At 35.4% G+C, this 21,314-nt stretch overlaps 2 protein-coding genes across 2 annotated transcripts; one reads left to right on the plus strand and one right to left on the minus strand.

The window, feature by feature from the left end:
- Positions 1-875: 875 nt before the first annotated feature.
- On the plus strand, positions 876-16,217 carry LOC129454255 (uncharacterized). Its single transcript, XM_073865451.1, has 8 exons — positions 876-1,006; positions 1,825-1,890; positions 1,967-2,039; positions 6,978-7,185; positions 11,788-11,903; positions 12,064-12,366; positions 12,479-12,579; positions 16,122-16,217. Exons 1-7 carry the CDS (start codon positions 977-979, stop codon positions 12,562-12,564), a joined length of 882 nt encoding a protein of 293 aa, XP_073721552.1. The 5' UTR covers positions 876-976; the 3' UTR covers positions 12,565-12,579; positions 16,122-16,217.
- LOC141362969 (uncharacterized) lies at positions 15,378-19,484 on the minus strand. The gene is made up of 4 exons (XM_073865294.1): positions 19,433-19,484; positions 17,863-18,204; positions 16,415-16,756; positions 15,378-16,217 (listed from the first exon to the last, which is right to left on the minus strand). Exons 1-4 carry the CDS (start codon positions 19,482-19,484, stop codon positions 16,069-16,071), a joined length of 885 nt encoding a protein of 294 aa, XP_073721395.1. The 3' UTR covers positions 15,378-16,068.
- Between the last annotated feature and the right edge of the window lie 1,830 nt (positions 19,485-21,314).

The raw sequence follows: 21,314 nt of genomic DNA on the forward strand, positions 1-21,314 counted from the left end.
AAGAGTAAATCTCCATAGTAACTTAATGTCAGTGCTAAATTTAGACAAGATAACTGGAAAATCCCAACTTAATCCCTTATCTTGCTTTTGGGCAATATCCCTCAAAAATTAGCCTTCTCAGAGTTTTTTCAAAATAAAAGTAAATCAGGTTTAAATGTCAGGAGTTCCTGTCGGGACGAAAGTAAAACTTGTTACTTTTGTCCCGCTGCTTATACTGTTGCATTGCTACCCAGTCTCACGAGGTTTCATGATATAGTCACGTAATTTTTTTATTCTTTTTTTATGATATTATTACAAAATTCCGCGTTTTTTCGTGATCGTATAACAAATTCCTGTTTTCGTGTGATTATCACGTATTGGTTACTCAACTGCTTTTTCCTATTTTTAAACCATTGTTGCTTTGGTTTAAGGTTAGATTTGGTGCTTGCATTGAAATGTTACTTTATATATTGGTTCATACTATTTTTTTCAGATTTTTTAGTCGCCTGGAGTTAGGGTTATGGTGTGTTTACACCAACCGCGTTTCAGGCGTCAAAATCGCGTCTACCGCGCCTGGGTAATAATAATAATAATAATAATAATACATTTTATTTATAATGCACTTTACATCACAGATCTCAAAGTGCTACAGGGTAGGGATGTCATGTTATGTAAATCTAACCCTAAACTGAAGCGACAATGGTAAGAAAATAGGACAAAACAGTTGAGTAACAAGTATGTGATAATCACACGAAAACTGGAATTTGTTTACGAAAAAACATGGAAATTTGTGATAATACCACGAAAAAAATAATCTAAAAATGATGTGACTATATAACCAAATTTCGTAATACTGGGCTGTGAATTATGTTTGATATACCAAACAGGATATCCCAAAACAGGATCCCAAACAGTATCACCAGATGGAATTCCAAATACCTCTTTAAAGTGGACTAGAAGTCTTTGATAGAGTAGGAACGTCTCATCCTGATGCCAGATGGATTCGGCCCAGAGCATCACTTTGACAGTGAGTAACAAGATGATAAAGGAAATCTGTTGGGAAACAAGTTGGTTGCATTTCAAACATCAATGAACATTGTAATAGAAAACTCTTACATTCCTCAGCTGTGACAGAGTAAGATGAGGGATTGAACTGTTACTACTTACTGTACGGTAGCGCATTGTCCTTTGCTGTGACTTGGGTGTGTGTGGGTTGAAGTTCCTTGTAAGCAGAAGCTTGAAAAAACATGTTAGCCACTTTTATTGGTTCGGTCTTCTGTCATGTAAAGAAGACTAAACAAGTATCTCCTATTTTGATCTTTAATCTCCTCTTATTAATGACATACATAAACATGTTAACCAAATAATTTGCTCTGTGAAGAGATCCTTTTCAAAGATGAGGTAAATTAAGAACCAACCCGACATCAGACCTTCTCCTCATAGCCAAAGAGAAAGACATCCAAGTGAAATCATAAACATCTTCAAGCACATGACTCACAGAAGATTACTGTTGTAACTAGTTTTAAAGAAACCTTGAATATCTATATATTATCCATATAACTGTCATTAATAGTGAATAAATATAAAGCTTTTGAGATGATGTGCTATTTATTTAGGGGATGCCCTCATTCACATTCAGCACATGCCACTCAAAAGGTCTGTGTACGGCCCTGCTAGGGTTGTAAATGGACATGTAAAACTATCTCTGGATCATTTTTGTACTTAATAAAGCCACAAACCTTTTGTGTAGATATCAGAGAACAATTTATTTCTATGCATTCTTTAGCACCTTTAAAGGACTTTCTTTCTCTCTCTCTCTTTGCACGGGAATTTTACGACTTCCAGAGAACGTTTCCATATGTTGCACATGGTGACTTAAGGTTCCTTGGAAAACATGCCACATGTTTTCATGTAAGGACATGTGGTTTGTCTTTACCAGATTTTTCAAAGCGCTATAAAATCGCTCATTCCTACGTTTTTTTCTCAGATTGAAGTCTGGCTTGATCGTGAAAACGTGATGGATCGTGTGATATTCTTCTGTTTTGTATTGCTCTTGGATGGTGAGTAAGAATTTTATAAATGTTGTATGTTTTACAAAAGGTCAGATTAACCCTTAAAAGAGATTACAGAATGGCAGATTATCTGTACACAGATATAAAAACTGACTTTTTATACTTAATGTTACATTAAGGGAGTGTGGGGACTAAAGTAACATTTTTCAGATTTTCTTTTTTGTTATTATTGTTTTAACAAATATACCTGACTATGACCTTGTTAGTATATTATTCCAAACATATTTTGTCATTTACCTTTGCAAAAAATAATTAAATACATTTTCATTTTAAATGTTAGTTTTAGCAAATGTTTTTAAAGCAATCCGATTTGATTTGTTGAGAATAAAATTAGCATAATATAAATTCTGAAAATAATGCAGTATTAGCAGCAGGACAAGTGTTACTTTCGTCCCGACAGGAACTACTGACATTTAACTCATTCCTCGCCAGCCTTTTTTGAAAAGTTGCCCACCAGCATTTTTGTGATTTTCACAAAAGTTTAAATAAAATTAATAAACATACAAATATATGAAAGAACAGACCCTCTGCTTTTAAACAAACAATAAACAAACAAACAAAACGGGGAGAAAATGTTTCATCCTATTTATATTTTTTTCTCTGCTTATAAACTCTTAAATATGGATATTTTTCTTCAAAATAATTTTTTTAGCAAAAAATCTGAAATAATTGATTTTTGTGAAGGAATTTTGTTCAGAGATCAGATTCAGAATGATTATCAAAACATACAAGGAGTGTAAAATTAATAAATATTTTTTTGCTTAATTTTTTTGTATAAATTGGGTAAGAGTGCCATCTAGTGGATAATCGTGGTGTTACTGACAACCATAAAAACTCATCAGTAAAACTTTTTTTTTATGCAAATGTTTTCTCTTAAATGATGAGATATCTCGTCAATGGCGGGGAAAGAATTAAACCCGGCTTACTTTTATTATGAAAAACGTATTATGTGAAGCATAGTATGCGCATTGTTAGGCGCATTTTGAGTTAACTCGCTTCGTTCGCGCATCAAGTTTGTTTCATTCACGCGTAAAATTCAGATGCGACTTCGCTCAATTTGCCGGCTTTAGCTAGCTTATAGTCTCAATACACTGTTAAACCTTACCAGGCTTTTTATGAGTAAATTACTGGCAACACTGTTGCCAGCTAGTTACTGTACAGCATCTGTAACGGTGACTTACTGGCAACAGTGTTGCCAGTATAGTACTGTGTCTATGACAATACAGTGAATAACTGGCAACAGTGTTGCCAGTAATTTACTGTCTCTGTACCATTACGGTGTCTTACTGGCAACAATGTTGCCAGTTTTATACTGTAGGTTAGGAATTACAGTTAATAACTGGCAGCAGTGATTTCAGTTAATTACTGTACAGGACCACATGCTTCAGGTATAATACTGTATATATAGTATATAAAATGCCATACTCATTGTAAAACTTTTGAAAGATTCTTTTTTATGTTACTTTATTAAAAAGGGAGAAAGAATCCCTAAATATTTAGGCAAATAAACTTTATAACTGTGGCAATAGATGTCAGATCAGAGGACGGATGAACCCAATCGCAGACGAAGTTGGGAAAACAGAAAACACTTTATTTACTAACATAAAACAAAACCCACGAGGGGGTATACGACATGAAACACCGTAAGCAGACAGATACAACTATACTTGACAAGATAACTCGGCTAGATAACCACATAAACACGAGATCAAAACAAAATGAACCTGCACAGAACTAAGGACACAATGACATTATATAGAAAAAAAACAAACAAGATAATGAGGGGGAACAGGTGATGGGAGAAAACCAATAATTACTAATAAGCAGGAGAACGAGGGGGCGGGGACAAGAGACAAGACACCGAAAGGCACATGACCCAATAAACAAGGCCATGAACCTCCACATAGAGCAGGGATGGGCAACTTCGGTCCAGGAGGGCCGGTGTCCTGCAGAGTTTAGCTCCAACTTGCCTCACCACACCTGCCTAAAAGTTTCTAGTATGCCTAGTAAGACTTTAATTGGCTGCTTCAGGTGTGTTTAATTAAGGTTGGAGCTAAACTCTGCAGGACACCGGCTCTCTAGAACATGTAAAATACATTTCAACAGTACAAATGACAAATTTTACCTTTTTGCAAAAGGAAAAACCACCATCAATCAAAAATGCATGATAATAAGGTGTCATGGCTTTGCAATCAAAAAATGTTGCTATAATGGAAGTCAATGGGGCAAAAATGACCACAAACCATAAATGAGGAAGACATTTTTTTTAAATCTGATGCTGCACAAAAACAAAAAATTAATCAAAGCCAATGTTTTTTTCTAATCGTTGAAATGCCCAAGACTGTGAAAAGGGTTTTTAAAAAACCCAGTCCAAAATCACTTTTTATATTGAAAATAAGTAATTTTGTGTTTTTTCTCAAATACCCATTTGGGAAGTTCATTTATGAACTTGGCAATTAAAGAGTTACAATCATGGAATTTTTGTAAATCTTTGGTAATTTTGATCAGCATTGAGGTTGATTAACAGATTAATATTTTTTTATATTAATCTGATAAAGTTTTACAACAGTTTCATTTAGTGGCATTTTTTGGCCATGAACATGAACAACATGAAAGGGCAATGAATTTGAACAATGCACAAGGGTTAACGTTGATAGGAGATGCTAAAAACTTGCTAATCAGAAAGCTATTTGGAACCTTAAAGGTTCTGTATGTAGTTTACAGCGGCCTCTAGCGGTGATGTTTCAGATTGCAACCAATAAGTTTAAAAGCGCGTCCTCGAACTCATGAGCGACGGCCAGACTGACATTTAACACACCAGAGAAAGCATCACACAACATGCTGGAAACTCAGGTAAACTCCCACTGCAACGTTTAATTGACTGCATTTAGCCTGTTATGTGGTGTTACTTACATTTACGGTAAGATAACGAAAACGATTAGTGAACTACACTGAACAATTTCAGTATTAACAGTAAAGCCCGGTATATACTGTGCTATTTAAAATAGTCCTTTAGGGTTGTTGCTTGCCACACTGTGCGATCAATATCGTAGTTTAGTCCATGTCACACTGTATAATCTCAGTTTCCATCAATGTCAGACTGTACGAGTTTAAAGACTTTTAAAAAGCGGACGCATGCAAACAAACGCGTCCACAGTTTTACGTCATCGATCGACGACGGCTGGGCAAACACGTTAAAGCGAAGGCTAGCAAACCGAAATAACGTCTAAAAAACTAAAGCAGATAATCAAAATATATTTGACATGCTTTGTAGTAATGTTAGCTTACCTGTCCAAAAGGATGAAAGCAAACTCCGGATCCGTTTTTATACCCAAAACAAAGCGGAGGTTTCTCCATAATTCATATGCCCTGCCAATGTTAATCCGTGTTTTTGTCCTTGGTTGATCCGATTCACGTTTGGCCTAACGAACTTCAGCAGATAACTTTTCTTCACAATATTTGGAGTTTGTGTTGGAGTCTGTGTTGTGCTGGGAGCATGTCGTTTCAGTCTGTTATCAGACAGTGTCGTCGCTGTTGAGCGCAAAGTCAGTAGACGAGGCGAGAGGCGAGTGGCTCGGGAGCGCGCATGCAGGTGACGTCACTGGATTTCGCGCCAAATCCGGCCCGGTACTTTCACATAAAAATAATAATATTTTTTTTCAGAGGTAATAGCAAAACCCGCAAAGTGGATCATTTTAATGTGAGATTACAACACATTCGCACAAAGGCAATTGAAAATGGATTAGTTTAAGTAGAAACGTTACGTACAGAACCTTTAACTTTATGTGTTTTAAAGACACTCACAACTATTTTAACAGTTTACTTACTCATTTTCAGCTTTTAAACATACAAATCCACTATTATATAGTTCAACACAGCACGAGTAAACAAACAAACAAACAAGATTATCAAGGCAAATTGGTGACACCTGCACCTGTGGATGTGTGTGTGTGTGTGTGTGCCAGTAATTTACCAGATAATATTACAGTTATTTTCCTTAATTGGTGCAAAGAGTAATTTACTGTAGTTTATTATTAGTGCAGCATAACTGCACCTCATATCACAGTAAAATACATTTCACTGATGTTAAAGCTAAATACTGTAAATTTTACAGTTATTTACCCAGAAATCTACAGCAAGGGTTAACAGTGTATGTATATACAGCTTAAATTAAGTAAAGAGCGTTTTTTACAATTTACCAGATTGTCTGACCTCCTTACTCACTTTCTTCCAAGCAAGATCCTTTTTATTTCTGTTTCTATAAAAGTACGAAGATGTGTCGTACAGCTCTGGGTGTCCACATACAGCGACAATGATTTTGTCCTACATTTTTGTTTTGGATTTCTGCCTCCACTTGCCATGTCATAATCATGTCACTACTAGAACAAGCTCCTGATTGGTTAATGCAGCGTGAATATCTGCCAAAGTTTACTCACGCTATTCGTCATTCGTGCAAATTGCAAATTGCATTTATTTACATTTAGGCATTTAACAGATGCTTTTATCCAAAGCAACTTACAAAGATAAGGAAACCATCAAGCGATTTGTCAGAGGGAGGCATTAATACAAGAGGTGCTTATACCAAGTTACAAGTTTTCACACTTCAGAGAGTTAAAGTTTAGTTAAAGTTTTTTTTATAGGGGCGGTTTCCCGGACCAGGATTAGCTTAATCCAGGACTAGGCCTTAGTTTAATTAGGACATATAACTAGTTTTAAACAACATGCCTTACTAAAAACATTACCTGTGTGCATCTTGAAGTAAAACAAAGGGCCCTGATGTATTTTAAGATCTGTAAGTGAAAGTTGTTTTCAGTTTGGAGAGCTCTTAAAAGTGTTTAAGTCTAGTACTAGTCTAATCCCTGTCCGGGAAACCGCCCCATATAGTTGATCTATGATTAAATAAAGACTTTGTGTTTGTGTCTGCAGGTGCGTTTGGTGCTGATGTTTCAGTGTCAGTGATGAAGAGAGATCACGTTACTCTTCCCGTTAAAAGTGATGAAATAAAGGGAGCTTCTAAACTGGAGTGGAAGTTTAATGATAACATTATAGCAAGTTTTAATGTACAAGTGAACAATCTCATGGCTGAAGCACAATACCCTGATGGGAGATTTAAAGACAGACTGTATCTGCAGAGGTGGGTAGAGTACTCAAAATACTAAAGTACTTATACAAAAATGTACTCAAGTAAAAGTAACAATCAAATTATTTACTTGAATAAGAGTAAAAAAGTATTAGATGAAAAAACTACTCAAGCAGTAAGTTACTAGTTACTTCCGATCTGATAGAGAAGAAGCGTACATACCTTTTTCATCTCTGTGGGTGCCGTTACTCTGTCTGACACACCCACCGCTAGCTTAGCTTAGCACAAAGACTGGAAGTAATGGTGCTAGCTGGAGCCATTTACTTCCAGTCTTTGTGCTAAGCTAAGCTAGCGGTGGGTGCGTCAGACAGAGTTACGGGAGGCACAGAGATGAAAAGGTTATGTATGCATCTAACTCTGATTATGCAGTGAATAAGCTAAAATCTCCCAAAAAATCTGCGTGTTCCTTTAACATCACATAACGTGTCAATTGAGAAAAAAATCTCAAACACACAGATGTTTTTCTGACAGTTAATTGTGTCTTTATTTTCACGTTCACAACACAAACTTCTCAGCATCTGCATTTAAACAAGCTAACAGTAAACAAAAAAGAATGTGTGTGTCTGTTTTTATATGAACAGGTTATTATCATTGCCATTAAAGTGCAATTACTGAACATAAAGATAGGAGCTTAAGAAAAATGATCATTTTAGAATTATTTTGCAAATCAACTCTACATTTATTAGAATATATAATAAATGTTCATTTAAAAACATACTTTATTCTTTTATTTTTATAAGTATATGCATTCTTTAGGAAGGATTTAAATAGAATACAATCCCGTTTTTATTTGTGTATTTTCTAATATATAGTGAGGTGTCCGTATTTGTGTTTAAATGCAGGACGTCACATTATTCTGTTCAGTTTGTTTAGTTTTGTGAGGAAAGGATCTGGAAATGTGCAGATGTGAAGGTGTGTTGTTTGTAAGTTTTACAGGAATTGTCACTGCTTCCACAAAAGCGCATATGACAAAAACACTTGGACAGTGTGTGAAATAGTATTACAATAAGGTAAAAGTGCCCATAATGACCAATAATAGTGTTGAAATCACGGTGACACTTAACTTACCGCTAAGTGTTGTTTCAGGTTGGAGGTTCCTTTACGCTGAGATGTCATTTCGTTTTGGTGCACAAAGCATGATCGCGTTATGAAACTTTTCTTTTAGACCTTTTGAAGTGAAAACATAGAGCGAACTTGAGGCCACGCGTGATCTGCGTCCAATAGCTCGCAAATTTGTTTTTATCTACGCGCATCTCTGACGTGCGCTAAAGTAGCCACCTCTCGCAATGCACGCAGCCTCTCCAACGTATCGCGAGACTTTCGAACAATGCATATAAACTAGTGCTGGGCAAAGATTAATCGCGATTAATCGCATACAAAATAAAAGTGATTTTTTTGCATAATATATGTGCATGTACTGTGTCTAATTATTGTGTATATTTAACCACACACACATTCATATATTCATTTCAGAATTGTTTTACTTATATATAATTTTTTTAAATTTATTTTTAACATACACTCTAAAAAAATAATCCGTTAAAAAACGGATAATGTCCTGGCAGAAAATTACCGGTACCTTTTCCGTTATGTTTACAGACATTTCCGTTTATTCAAAAACTGAACATTCTGTAGATTTATAGAACACTGTCCGTAGATTTACAGAACATTTTCCGTAACCTTTAGGGACACTTCAATCTGCCTATTAAACGCAACAATGATGACAATCAACAACAAAGCTTCATGCCGCAATGCATGCTGGGTACCAGGATTGTAGAAAGCTCTTTCTTAACATTTACTCTCACCATTGTTGAGATTTGTATCCGAAGTGTTGATATCTCTGAAGCAAAAACCACAGCTGACACATTTTTAGCCATCTTATTCAATACAGTGTCTTATTAGATCAGCATAGAGTGTCACTCTTACACATTTCAGCTCATCATTTTTATTTTATCATTTCATATTTAAATGTAAGGCAGCATAACATTAAAACAACTAAGCATTTTTGACATCATAGACAATTCTCCTTCCTCAAGCAACAAACAAGTTGTAATTGCTACAAGCAAAAACACTGTGAGGAGAGTCAGTTCTGTGACGGTCAAGGGACAAAAGCCTAACTAAAGGAACACCAATCACCATAGTGGTGACTTCAAATTAATCTAAAACAAACACAAACTGTAGATTTAATGTGATAAATTTTGTGGTAAATATCCATTTGACTTACACGTCACGTCAGAAAGAAGAGTTAGGCTTGTTTGAGATGCAGCTTGCCTTGCCTGAAATTCAGACGAGAGCAGACGGCTGCAGTGAGGGGAGGAGTGAAAAAAGAGCTTTTAAGTCAGACACTTCACCAATCTCGCAGTCCAGTCGACTACAAACGTCAGCATAGGCAGAGATCACGTTCGCGTATTTTATCGTGGATTAAATAGATGCAACTTAAATACCAATAAATTCATTTACATAAAGATGTTTATAAGGAGAATCAACGAAGGTGAACTGTTCCTTACTGGAAAAGGTTACTTAGTAAATGTTGGGATGAATAAATCTAAGTGTAGTGGTAATACAAATTCACAGTACAAATAAATCAACACCAATACAGAAGTTTACAGGAATTCATAAAAAATATAAATGTCATAGTAAAGAACAATTGAATTAATATAAAAACTACTACAGGAATTAGAGTTTTTCGAATTAACAAGTCATCAGCTGACATAACATGGCCAATGAGCATTAAGCTGTGTCGTCAGCAAGTCTTTTCCCATCGTGCTTTTCGTCAACGCAGACGGTGGAGAGCAACTGCGCTCGGCTGTAGAATCCGACGAGCCCGCCTCTCCATCGCGAGAGTTAGTTTGCACACGTCAGCGTGACATCAGAGCAAGTCGGACGTAAGTCGGACACTTTTCTAACCGACATGCATCTTGCGCGGATCACCGGTGATCGATTCTGCGCAGAATTTGCTCATCTCAAACAAGCCTTTTGTCTACTAAATCACATGTGTCGATGCTGGAATAGTTGAGCATTTGTATCTTGTTCTGACAGCATTTGTTTAGAAGTTAAACATCATCCATGTTAGACAATAACTCTGCAAGCAAGTTGTAATTTTAGGTTTCAAACAGAGATGGTGATAGAGAGGCAAAAGTGAAAGATTGCAGCAGGTGTTATTGCACCCATAATGCAACATGTTATTAAAAAAACGGATAAATGCCCGTAAAACATAAATACGGAAAATTCCTTCATATTTATACAGTACTTTGTCCGTTTTTTTACGGATTTTTTTTAGAGTGTAGTACTTTTAAAGTAAAATTTCAAGATGGGTACTTTTACTCTTACTCACTCGTACTATTTTTACTCACGTACATTTCTAGGGAAAAAACTGTACTTTTACTTCGCTACATTTGGTGGCGTTACTCCGCTTCTGTCAAAGGGTAATAATTAATGAATATTAATATAAAAAAAAGTTTATATTACACTCTAAAAAAAATCCGTAAAAAAACAGACAAAGTACTGTGTAAATATGAAGGAATTTTCCGTATTTATGTTTTACAGGCATTTATCTGTTTTTTTTAATAACATGTTGCATTATGGGTACAATAACCCCTGCTACAATCTTTCACTTTTGCCTCTCTATCACCATCTCTGTTTGAAACCTAAAATTACAACTTGCTTGCAGAGTTATTGTCTAACATGGATGATGTTTAACTTCTAAACAAATGCTGTCAGAACAAGATACAAGTGTTAAACTATTCCAGCATTTACACATGTGATTTAGTAGACAAATCTTCTTTCTGATGTGACGTGTAAGTCAAATGGATATTTACCACAACATTTATCACATTAAATCTCCAGTTTCTGTTTGTTTTAGATTCATTTGAAGTCACCACTATGGTGATTAGTGTTCCCTTTAGTTAGGCTTTTGTCCCTTGACCTTCCAGAACTGATTCTGCTCTTTTAGCATTGCAACAGTGTTTTTGCTTAAAGCAATTACAACTTATTTGCTGCTTGAGGAAGGAGAATTGTCTATGATGTCAAATAAGCTTAGTTGTTTTTATGTTATGCTGCCTAACATTTAAATATGAAATGATAAAATAAGAATAATGAACTGAAATGTATAAGAGTGAGACTGTATGCTGATCTAAAAACACACTGTATTGAATAAGATGGCTGAAACTGTGTCAGTTGTGGTTTTTGCTTTAGAGACATCAACACTTTGGATACAAATCTCAACAATGGTGAGAGTAAATGTTAAGAAAGAGCTTTCTACAACCCTGGTACCCAGCATGCATTGCGGCATGAAGCTATGTTGTTGATTGTCACCATTGTTGCGTTTCATAGCCGGATTGAAGTGTCCCTAAAGGTTACGGAAAATGTTCCGTAAATCTACGGACAGTGTTCTATAAATCTACAGAATGTTCAGTTTTTGAATAAACGGAAATGTCTGTAAACATAACGGAAAAGGTACCAGTAATTTTCTGCCAGGACATTATCCGTTTTTTTACGGATTATTTTTTTAGAGTGTAGTTACCCAAACATTTTACTCAAGTTAATGTAACAAAGTAAATGTAATTCGTTATTACCCACCTCTGTGTATCTGAACAGTTGGACTGGATCTCTCCAAATCAACCGAATCCAAACTGAAGACACTGGACTATATAAACTGGAGATCAAGAGCAGTGGAGGATCAAAATACAAGACATTTAATGTTACTGTCAGCGGTGAGTACTTCATGTCATCATCCTTATATGGGTTCAGTGTCTAGTATTTATATTCTTCTTATTATTATTATTATTATATGTTTATTGTGCAATAATAAGCTCTACAAGTAAAGAAATCTAAGATGAAGTTTATAAAGTGATGTGTTTGTTTCTGTGACAGATAAAGTGGAGTCAGTATCAGCATTGGAGGGAGAAACTGTCACTCTGGAAACTCGATCAAGTCCACATTCAGATGATGTGACCGAGTGGAGGTTTGAAGGATCTCTCATATTTAAAGAGGAAAGAATGCTTGATCCCCATCCAGATTATTATCATGATGAGAGATTCAGAGACAGACTTAAAATGCATTCGTCCGGATCTCTCATCATCATGAAGTTCAAATCTGAAGACTCTGGATTTTATGATGTAAACATCAAAAGCAAATATGGCATCCTTCACAAGAGATTCAGTCTTACTGTCACTGGTGAGCAGTTTTTTAGATAAAGTTTGCTAAGATATTAAACAGAAGATTAGGTGAAGATGTGTCACTGTTTTAATCTTTGACATGAACATCATGTCTTCTTTGACTATTGCAGGATCCAGTCCGAGGTCACACCAGGTGAAGATTGGTCCAGGATTGTTTGTAGTAGTGATCATGTTGGTCATAGTCCTGGTATATTAGCCTGCTATAGGAGGTGTAAGTAACACGAATATAGAAAAATGAATGAGATCCATGAACATTAAAACAAGTCGACCTCATACAGTATATAACTTCAAACACAGCTTACGATCTACAGCTGAAGTTATCAGTTATTAATCTGCAAAACTAAAGATGTGAGATTTTTTCAAATAGATTTTATTATAAATATTAGTCATTTGGTTTTGGGACCATGTATGGTGTAGGGCAAGATTGTGCAAAGGTTGCAAAGTTTTTAAATCCAGGTGAAGGGAACTATGTGCATGAAAAATAAAGCAGTCAAAATCAATACTCAGTTCCCATTAGGGTTGCAAAGGGGCAGAAAGTTTCCGGTGAATTGAGAAATATATACAAAATATGTATGCATGATGACAAATGTATAGTGCATGTTTAAGAAGGAAACATAATATTACATAAGATTGTATTAGCAGTTTATTAGAGTAGAGAGGAAACATATGTATTTGAAAGAATAATGCACTTGTAAAAGATATAAAAGAATGTGTTATCATCAAGGTGGGATGACTTACAGGCATATTGAAGAAGACTGCGGCGCAGAAGAGCTTGAAGACGAAGAACAAAGGCATGGGAAAGATTTTATAGAGACCATTAAAGACGTTTCCTGAGAAATGTAATGTTTCAGGGAAATCTTGCAACATGTGGATGAACTTAATTAGATTCTGGACCCGTTCCAAATCTCCAATGTCGGTCAGCCTGAAGCATTCGCTTTGATTTGGGTTTTTAGCTGTAGACCTTTTATTTAGTTTTTTTTACTTGATTTGGAAAAGATCTTATTGTAATACTACCAAATTGTATTAATAAAAATTATACTTTTATAAAAGACAATAACAGGTCTGCTGCTTTAACACTGCAAAAATTACTTTCTTATTTACTTTTTTTTGTCTTGTTTTAAGTACAAATAATTAAAAATTCTTAAATCACAATGCACTTTCTTGATGACTAATTTGCTTACCATATTGGCATTGTCATGGTAGAGAACGGAGGCCAAAACCAATTCTATACAGTGGCTAAAAGTGGTGCTTTTAACTGCCCATCAAATGAAAGAAAATAATAAAAATACATGGATATAAATATATGTATAGTATAAAATGGACTAAAGTTTTGTATGGGACACAATTAATTGGAAAAAAGCAAATTATATTATATAGGTTTTATTGGAACATACAAACATGCAAACAGAAACAAAAATCTCAAAGGAAATTTAGTAAAAATAAATTGGTTGGTTATTTGTTAATCCTTTTTAGTAGTAATTTTTGTATTATTTATTCTCCTGGGCCTTTGCCAAACCTCTTTAAATTCTTTCCAATTTTGAGCTTTAGTTTACAATGCAAACCTAGCCTGGGTGCCAGCCGATCTTAGCCCCGCCCACAAGATTTTGAGAACGGGAAGATCGGTCTGGGGTTTCTGCGTTGAGGAGCTACTATGCTAGACCCAAAGCTGGTCGAACCAATCAAATTGTCAGGGCGGGCTTTATACACTCTAAAAAAATAATCCGTAAAAAAACGGATAATGTCCTGGCAGAAAATTACCGGTACCTTTTCCGTTATGTTTACAGACATTTCCGTTTATTCAAAAACTGAACATTCTGTAGATTTAAAGAACACTGTCCGTAGATTTACAGAACATTGTCCGTAACCTTTAGGCACACTTCAATCTGCCTATGAAACGCAACAATGGTGACAACCAACAACAAAGCTTCATGCCGCAATGCATGCTGGGTACCAGGATTGTAGACAACTCTCTTAACATTTACTCTCACCATTGTTGAGATTTGTATCCAAAGTGTTGATGTCTCTGAAGCAAAAGCCTCAGCTGACAAATTTGCAGCCATCTTATTCAATACAGTGTCTTATTAGATCAGCATAAATTGTCACTCTTATACATTTCTGTTCTTTATTCTTATTTTATTATTTCTTATTTAAATGTTAGGGAGCATAACATAAAAACAACTAAGCTTATATGACAACATAGACAATTCTCTTACCTCAAGCAACAAACAAGTTGTAATTGCTACAAGCAAAAACATTGTTGTAATGCTAAAAGAGCAGAGTCAGTTCTGTGAGGGTCAAGAGACAAAAGCCTAACTAAAGGGAACACTAATCACCATAGTGGTTACTTCAAATCAATCTAAAACAAACACAAACTGTAGATTTAATGTGATAAGTGTTGTGGTAAATATCCATTTGACTTACACGTCACGTCAGAAAGAAGATTTGTCTACTAAATCACATGTGTCGATGTTGGAATAGTTGAGCATTTGTATCTTGTTCTGACAGCATTTGTTTAGGAGTTAAACATCATCCATGTTTAGAAAGTAACTCTGCAAGCAAGTTGTAATTTTAGGTTTCAAACAGAGATGGTGATAGAGAGGCAAAAGTGAAAGATTGCAGCAGGAGTTGTTGCACCCATAATGCAACATGTTATTAAAAAAACAGATAAATGCCTGTAAAACATAAATACGGAAAATTCCTTCATATTTACACAGTACTTTGTCCGTTTTTTTACGGATTTTTTTTAGAGTGTACGATGATGGACAGATAATCAACAGAAACGTAATGAACCACCATAGACCATAGACCGGGTGTGTTGAATGGCTGCCGCTGTAGAATTCAGATGTTTGGATTCTGACATTGAGTCTATTTTAAAAGATATCGACATAGCATTGATTTTAAAAGAGGAACAGAGAAACATGAGCAGGGCATTTTGTTGATGTTTTGCTGTCCTTCCTACGGGATTCGTCAAAAGTTGGTCGCAACTGAAATGGGTAACATTATCACGGCGATGCAACTCGGCGTGTACGACGAGATGGATATATTTATCAGTCGTTGCCAGCTTCTTTTCGGAAGCCCGGAATCGTGACTGCTGAATAAGTGGAGGGACATGCTAGGCTCCAATATTTTCAAGCCAACGTAATGGGTAGCTATCGTCGTGGATGAAGTTCACCTAACGTACAAATGGTAAGAGATAGTCTTACTGTATGACTTAGTAAATACTTAATGTTGTGATATAAATGAAATGTTGTAAACATAAAAGGTGTTGATGTACATTCGCTAACTCAGTATAATCACAATGTTAGTGTCATTGTAGCGAAATAACTAGCAGTTCGGTCAGGCTGCTAAAGACACAATTTCAACATACGTCACACACTCCGTTGCTCTGATTGGTCGTAGGTCTATCCAATTGAGTGCAGAGGCATTTTTCGGTTGAGACACGCCTCATAATTATAGCTCAATGGAGCGGTATCAGACTCAAATTCTGACTAGAATTGAGTATGACAACGTCAGGCTAATGCAAACCCAACGATGCAACATAAATGCAAAAAATACATATTTTAAAAAATATAAATGAATAATAGTACAGACATCAATTGCTTAAGTTTGGTAAGGCCAGAACTATATGTATAAAGTGTATGCATCTAAAAACATAAGGAAGCTAATTAACATGAATAAAGTTAACTGTTGTTTAAGAATCTCAATCATCAGATGTTGTTGTTGTTTGTTTTCTCTTCTGTTGATCTCTTCTAGATTTGATGTCATAACAAAGAACAATCACAGCAGCCACAGAAGCCACACCCGTTACAGCAAGGACAGCCAATTGGAGCCACAGCTGTATCACAACGCCTAAGGAAAGAAATAAAATATAATAAAAATATTAATATATAATGAATACATTGCAATGTAAGCTCAGCACTGTCTTGACAAGAGAAAGTTTTATGTTACAGTATAATAAACTCTACATGAAGAACTTCATGATGTGATTCTGAATTATTTACACTTACATTAAAAGTCATTACTTATAAGAGATTTGAGATACTCACCACCGCCACTGACAGAAACACTAAATGTCTTGTATTTTGTCTCTCTGTTGCTGATGATCTTCAGTTTATAAACCCCAGTGTTTAAGTTTATGATGTTTGTGATGGTGAGATCTCCAGTTTGATTATTCATCTTCAGTCTGTCTCTGAATCTTCCATCATCATCATCATATGAGATCTTATTGTCCTCCATATCACATTTAGCTATGAGAACATTTTTATCTCCAAATCTCCACAGTATCAAATCATCTGTCTGTGCTTGTATATCAGTGTGTAGAGTAACAGATTCACCCTCCTTCACTGAAAATGATCCATTTGATCCAGCATCATCAACACGAGGACATACTACAAAAGATTAAACATATAAACAGAGAGTAAACATATTAAGTGCCATTAAGAAAAAATATATATCCAAATAAATGGATGATTACATCTTTTTTTTTTTGGCATCATGAAAATATCCTACAAGTTTTAACGCTTAATACTGTATATCTACCTCATCTTTAAAAGGCATTCATATAATTGTGCTCAGAGAAAAGTATAAGTCTAAAATTGCTGTGATGTCGCAAATGCAGATTTAATTTCGTATGACCTGCCTACAGCAACATATCATTGGCTCAGCCCACTGGCATTCAGTGTAAGAAGTGAATCTGAAGGAGTAAATGTTTACAATCATAATAAGATTGTAATTTCAGTAAGATTGCGATGTGCTGTTGCTGGGAAAAACAAGCAAATTTGCACAGGCTCCCTGACTTCAGAGAGAAATGGATTCAGTTTATTTTTAACAAATGCGATTTGATCCGACAGTGTCTTTAATGTTTAAGAACATGCCGAGATTGGCAGAGGTGCAACCACAATTGCTTATATAAGTTACTTTTACCTGAAATAGTGTTGTGCTTTAATTTTCATTGCCTCACTTTTAATCTGCACTCTATAAATGTCTGTGTTATTTTTGACCTAAAATGGGTAATATTGGACAAAAAACACACTTGGTTTAAAATGACCCAATGCTGGGTTATTATACCCCATGGTTGCATAACATTAACCCAACATTGGGTCAGTTTTAACTCAGCATGTGTTCTGTATGTATTTTCCCAATAGTGGTTAAAAATAAATTTTTTAGAGTGTGTTTTTCTCTAAATTCCATCCCTGGAATTACAGCGATTAGTAAAAACAATGCCAGATGATGCCAGGTTCTAATTAATTAATTTATCGTGACCCTGTCCTAACACTATGCTCACAGATCCCCTCGCTTCAACAACTATATGTGAATCTCATAGGTGAGCTATTTTTATCTCAAAAACGTTAATCACTTAAAAACATTAAAAACACTCTGATGCACGGCGAGGAGGAAATTTGGTCAGACACATAACTAATATTTGCTGACTACAAATATTTAATTCAGTACATTTAACTTCACAACATCACAAATTTTACTCAAAATATCTTACCTTTGACAGTAACATTAAATCTTTTTTTTGATGTTCCAGTGCCAGTTTGGATCTCTGCATCATATTGTCCAGTGTGTTTGATTCTCATGTTTTTGACGGTGAGATCTCCAGTTAAAGTGTCTGATATCTGCAGTCTGTCTTTAAATCTCTCATCAGTAAAACCGTAATATGTGACCTTATATTGAATAATCTCAATTAGAAGAATAGCTTTGTCTTTGTCTCTAAACCTCCAATACATCCTCTCATCTTTCAGTATTTTAGTATCAGTGTGTAGAGTCACAGATTCTTCCTCATACACTGACACTGACACTAACTTCTCGTCTACCACAGCACCAATCACACCTGCAGACACAAACAGAGACACCTAACCTTTTAAATGTCTTAAAAATAGGAACCAGAGCAATGTTTCTGGTAAACATGATATAAGAGGAATAATTGACTCCGGTCCTTTGAATTATTTGAAAATAATGCACACCTGCAGTGTAAAGGCACTACCACCTTGGGCGTGCACTATTTTTGAATAATTCAACGGCCCGTCGTCAATTCTTCCTTACTTAACGATTTGCAAAAGGTACAAACCCCAAAGTAAATGATGACGTCTACAACGTAAATCTCTTTTCTTGGACTACAAAAAACTCACGAATTATAGGCAACAGTTTACTTTCTGGGATTGGTGATTTAGTAAAGACTTATATTATCATAATTCCTCTCGCTTCAGACTCACAGCCTGTAAATTAACTCATGTTAGCATAACATTGTGAGCAAATCTTTCAAACATGGTAAGGAGCGTCAGATTTCCTGCTGACGTCAGAGGTATTCAGGCCAATCACAAAGTACAGATTAGCTGGCCAATCTGGGACACAGAGATTTTCAAATCGATGAGTTTTGTTTGAGTTCAGGAAGACACAGCTATCTGGAGCTACAACAATTTACGGTATGTACAAAATATTGTGTTTTTTAAATCATAAACCACGCAAACACATTGTATTACACACAAAATAACCTTGTTTTTAGAAACTTTAAACTGCAGCCTTTTGTGCTGACAAAAGAGAAGTCAAAGTGGAACAAAAGAACACATTGTTCGGCAATCCACTTCAGAAACTGTCAGTGTGACAGTACAAATATTGCCTTTCACTTTATTTTCTGCTAATTTTAACTGTTTTAGTGTAATAGTAACTTAATTAATTTTAGGAACTGCAAGTCTAAGCCAAAAAAACATTAATAATAATGATTTATATGGACGAGACATTAAGCTACAATGAGCTTATTGTTATTAATGTTATTATATCATTAGATAATCTCATATCACTTCAAGCTTATCTGTTACACTAGATTAAGAGAAAAATCTAACATTTCTAACAAGGCAAATCTTTTATATTTTAAAGCCATTTTAAACACCAATTATCGTAATATTTAGCATTAAGCAAGCGTGTCAGTGCTTGAAGTAAAATCCATGCATGCTGTTTCAGAAAATGCATCACAAATTGTTTGTGTAGTCCCAACAGAAATTAATTAAGTTTACAAATGAAAGTGATTGAAACAATCAAATTCAGATGTAAGTATATCTTACCGAACTGACTCCACAAACAGATCAAAATCACATCAGACATTTTCTTCAACATCTTGCAGAACAAGTAAAACTATATGATTTCCTTAATTCATGAGAGGCCTGATCAGGTCAAGGCGTATTTAAGCAGCCCCCTACCCACTTTTCTCTTAGCACTTTGCTCTTCCTGCATTTAAAAGTTTATTTTTCAGATGCACTGTTGTTTCACACATTTTCTCTCCACACATTCACACATTTATATCAGTAAATACGATCTATTTAAGTTTGTGTCGCATTGACTTTCTGTACGTCTCAGTTTTCCGTCAGCTCATTTCTCAGTGTTTATTTACAGACGTTGAGACACGTATAAGCAGAAGTTGCTGCTTTTGTATTTCTTTAATCTAAAGACTGTATACAGATCAGTTGTGTAGTGAATGTATAAAAAGAGATCAAATCTTCTCTTTGTGTTTTTATGTAGTTTAGTTTGTTCAGAATATAATATTTTTACTTTTATTCAAATGATTTACAAATAAAGATCAAAACAAGCAGTTTATCACATAAGAGCTTTAACACTTGCAGAATCAATCATTACATTTAACATTAAAGGCCGGGTGCACGATTTTTGAGAAACGCTTTGGAAAAGGGAGTCGGGCCAACACCGACATCGTTGCCTGGGTTGCGTATGTGTGTGGCGGGTCTATCAAAAGAAGGTCCAGATTCTATTGGGGTAGAGGCGTGTTTGTTTAGGTGATTTCAAATATCAACATTGGCTTTTAGAGATCATGCACTCCACCTTTAAGAGCATCTGACAGATGATTTTACGCCAGAATCAAACCCACAGTCTTTTTACTGCTAACACAAAGCTCCTTTAACTGAACTACACATGAATCACAATGAATGATGGGACAGAGTTTGTGTTCATCAGGTTTTAATCCGACACACATCAGAACTGTCACATTAGAAATGAAGAAGACAGCTGAATTCTAGGATTACGACAAGAGCAAATTAAGTTTTGTTGAACAATAAAGCTAAGCAGGCAAATCTTTTGACTCAAGGCCCACATCAAGGTTTTATTTAATAAAGGCGAAGGTTCACATACACTGTGCATGACGTAAAGGCTTTTATTACTGATTCAAAATCAACACTCACTTATCCCTGTAGATATACATGGACATGCAGTTCATTGCCATATTTACCCTGTTTCCTTAAAGGTATTAAAGTTTCCTGTATTTCTACATTCATGCAACCTGATATATATATATATATATATATATATATATATATATATAAGATTATAAAAAAATTATTCTTCTGAATACTAAATAGTCTCATAATATAATCTGAGCGATCATTTTCCATATAAGAAACTACTAAATGAATTAATATCAATTTTATCATAAACTGTTTTTCTACACGTGTGCAGCAGCCACTTAAGTTTTCTCATCTCACCACCAGAGGTCACACAAAGCATACACTAACTTGTTTCCACATGACGTCACGTCATGGCGGGAAAATACAGATGAAGTGAAGGAAGTGATAGTGGCCGTTCCTCAATCCGAAGGCTGCAGCTTCCGAAGGTCGAATATGCAGGCTGCATACGTCATAGTCTTATTTCAGAATATTAACAATTATAAAGTTGACTTTTATTCTTAGTTCATCGTAAATTGCTTATGACTTGCTAATGTCGTGCTGTAACTTAAATAAGCCAGGCTTAATGACGTATGCAGCCTGCATATGCGAGATCCAGAGGCAGCAAACGAAGCTTCGAATCAATTGAATCGTTGCTTCGGGAAATGATTCACTGTTTCGAAGCGCTCGAAACACCTAAATATGGCGCCACCTGCTGGTGAAAACGTTGTAAAGCAGCAAGGTCTCAGTCCAAACATTTTACACGTTTTACAAAATA

Source organism: Misgurnus anguillicaudatus, unplaced genomic scaffold (genome assembly GCF_027580225.2).
Source record: "Misgurnus anguillicaudatus unplaced genomic scaffold, ASM2758022v2 HiC_scaffold_31, whole genome shotgun sequence".
Classification (NCBI taxonomy): Eukaryota; Metazoa; Chordata; class Actinopteri; order Cypriniformes; family Cobitidae; genus Misgurnus; species Misgurnus anguillicaudatus.